Source organism: Clarias gariepinus, chromosome 2 (assembly GCF_024256425.1).
Source record: "Clarias gariepinus isolate MV-2021 ecotype Netherlands chromosome 2, CGAR_prim_01v2, whole genome shotgun sequence".
Taxonomy (NCBI): Eukaryota; Metazoa; Chordata; class Actinopteri; order Siluriformes; family Clariidae; genus Clarias; species Clarias gariepinus.
In genome coordinates, this window is record NC_071101.1 from 19,309,738 (window position 1) to 19,313,119 (window position 3,382).

The following is a 3,382-nucleotide window of genomic DNA, read 5'->3' on the forward strand; positions in this document are numbered from 1 at the left end:
AACTAAAATGCATTCTTTTTTAATTGCCATATACAGTATCCCAAATCACTATGGCCGTTAAAAAATACAACAAAAAAAACAACAACACATTTTTCTTTTTTTTTATGAGGTGTTAGTGCAGTATATAGGCCCGTGGCACAGCCTAAGATTTTATCCTTAATGCTTTTTTCCCCCCTTACGTTACTTTTACTTTTATACTTTAAGTAGTTTTGAAACCAGTACTTTTACAATTTTACTTGAGTAAAAAGCATGAGTTGATACTTCAACTTCTAAATAAGTCTTTTTAAACCTTAGTATCTATACTTCTACTCAAGTAATGAATGTGAATACTTTTGACACCACTAATATAAACAAATCTACAGTATTTCCTTCTCATTCCTCATCTTTGCAATAATTTTAGACATTTTCATAAAATAACCTGACTCATGTTTTTTCATTATGATCGGTTATGGGCATTGGTTATACTTAGTTTAGGTCGCTGAAATAGGGTAATGTAAATAGTGTATTATTTTAATACAATACTAAATTGTATTAAATATTTTTTATTATTTACTACCAAGCAAAGTGGTAAACTGCTGGTACTACTCAGTAAACTAAACATATATTAATATGAAAATATAAGTATTACATGCAGTACAGGACTTACTTGTGAATGCTGATATTTGAGTCGGTGCTCCTTTAGTTTGTCCATCTGCAGCAACTGCAGTAACACTGAATGTGTAGTTCACTCCAGCAGTCAGACCAGTGACAGTGTAAGACAGGTTTGAAGTGTTACTGCTGATATTTACACTGCCACCAGTCCAGTTTACTATAAACAAGGAGCTGTTGTTCCCAGTTGGTTTATTCCAGGTTAGAGACACAGATGATGTGGTTTTGCTAGAGACAGTGAGATTGGTGACAACATCTGGCTCTGTCAATCACACACAACACAAGTTTGTTCATTATTGAAATCCATATATGTTAATATGTTACACATCGTTTAAACATGTCTTAATCCAGGTGTATAAACTTTACAAAAGTTAATTAAAACTATGATGATTATTTTTTAACCCATACAAAGGCCAATATTTACAGAGACACAGAGAGATACAGTATATTTACAGAGAAAAATATACAGTACTCTATTTTGAGCAGATGTTTACGGTGTGTAAAGTGGTCTTTATCAGCAGTACAGGACTTACTTGTAAATGCTGAGATTTGAGTTGTTGCTCCTTTAGTTTGTCCATCTGCAGCAACTGCAGTAACACTGAATGTGTATTTCACTCCAGTAGTCAGACCAGTGACATTGAAAGACAGGTTTGGAGAATTATTGCTGATATTCACACTGTCACCAGTCCAGTTTACTATAAACAAGGAGCTGTTCCCAGGTGGTTTATTCCAGGTTAGATACACAGATGATGTGGTTTTACTAGAGGCAGTGAGATTGGTGACAACACCCGGATCTGTGAATCACACACACACACACACACACACACACAACATACACACACACACATATAACATATATATACACACACACACACACACACACACACACACACACGCACACACACATAGCACACCAATGTGTTAATTATTGATGTTGGTATATTATTAAATGCCTTAAATATTGTTTCAAGAAATAAACTTAAATTTAGGTGTATGTACAGTATATATCAAAATCTAAATTATTTAAAACTCTGGTCAATAAGTCTTCTTCTTCTTTGTCTTTTGGCTGTTCCCTTTCAGGGGTCGCCACAGCGAATCATCTGCCTCCATCTAACCCTATCCTCTGCATCCTCTTCTCTCACACAAACTAACTTCATGTCCTCTCTCACTGCATCCATAAATCTCCTCTTTGGTCTTCCTCTAGACCTCCTGCCTGGCAGCTCTAACCTCAGCATCCTTCTACCGATATATTTACAATCTCTCCTCTGAACATGCCCAAACCACCTCAATCTGGCCTCTCTGACTTTATCTCCAAAACATCCAACGTGGGTTGTCCCTCTGATAAACTCATTCCTGATCCTCTCCATCCTTGTCACTCCCAAAGAGAACCTCAACATCTTCAGCTCTGCTACCTCTAGCTCTGCCACTGTCTCTAAGCCGTAGAGCATCACTGGTCTCACCACTGTCCTGTACACCTTTCCTTTCATTCTCGCTAATACTCTTTTATCGCACAACACACCTGACACTTTTCTCCACCCATTCCAACCTGCCTGTACCCGCCTCTTCACCTCCTTTGAACACTCTCCGTTGCTCTGGACTGTTGACCCTAAGTACTTAAAGTCCTGGACCTTCTTAACCTCCGCTCCCTGTAGCCTCACCGATCCTCCTGGGTCCCTTTCATTTACACACATGTATTCTGTCTTGCTGCGGCTAACCTTCATTCCTCTGCTTTCCAGAGCATACCTCCACCTCTCCAAATTTTCCTCCACCTGTTCCCTGCTCTCGCTACAGAGCACAATGTCATCTGCAAACATCATGGTCCATGGAGACTCCTGTCTTACCTCATCTGTCATCCTGTCCATCACCAAACAATACTTAAGGCGTCCATAATATGCAACAATCTCCTTTAAACAATACACAACTTACTTGTGAATGTAGAGATTTGAGTTGCTGCTCCTGTAGTTTGATTATCTGCAGCAACTGCGGTAACAGTAAATGTGTAGTTCACTCCAGCAGTCAGACCAGTGACATTGCAAGACGTGCTTGGGCTGTTACTGCTAATATTCACACTGCCACCAGTGCCATTTCCTGTTGGTGCATTCAAGGTTAAAGGCACGGATGATGTGGTTTCATTTGAAACAGTGAGATTGGTGACAACATCTGGATACACACACACACACACACACACACACACACAGACACACAAATGTGTTAGTTACTGACACCTGTATATTTTAATGCCTCAAACATTGTTTCAAGAAATGCATCTAAATATAAATATATAGAATTCAGAATTATTAAAATTCTGAACAATAACTACTTAAACAACACTATGGGTGACATACTGTATACAGAGATATATATTTATAGACAACGTTTTGCTCCATTTGAACAGTACTGTATTTTAAGTACAGTAGGTACAGGCATTCTTTGCAATCAGGATAGTTTATGTACACAGTCATCTTCTTCTTCTTCAGTACAGGACTTACATGAAACTGTTGAGGTTTGAGTTGTTGCTCCTGTAGTTTGTCCATCTGTAGCAACTGTAGGAACACTGACTGTGTAGTTCACTCCAGCAGTCAGACCAGTGACAGTGTAAGATGTGCTTGAGCTGTTACTGCTAATATTCACACTGCCACCAGTGCCATTTCCTGTAAACAAGGAGCTGTTCCCTGGTGGTGCATTCAAGGTTAAAGGCATGGATGATGTGTTTTCGCTTGAAACAATGAGATTG

General features: G+C 38.8%; 1 protein-coding gene across 1 annotated transcript; it reads right to left on the reverse strand.

Annotated features, from left to right (window-relative positions):
* Positions 1-470: 470 nt before the first annotated feature.
* LOC128540365 (receptor-type tyrosine-protein phosphatase eta-like) lies at positions 471-3,382 on the reverse strand. The gene is made up of 5 exons (XM_053510716.1): positions 3,138-3,382; positions 2,575-2,808; positions 1,182-1,442; positions 647-910; positions 471-478 (listed from the first exon to the last, which is right to left on the reverse strand). The coding sequence occupies exons 1-5, from the start codon at positions 3,346-3,348 to the stop codon at positions 471-473; spliced, it is 978 nt and encodes a 325-aa protein (XP_053366691.1). The 5' UTR covers positions 3,349-3,382.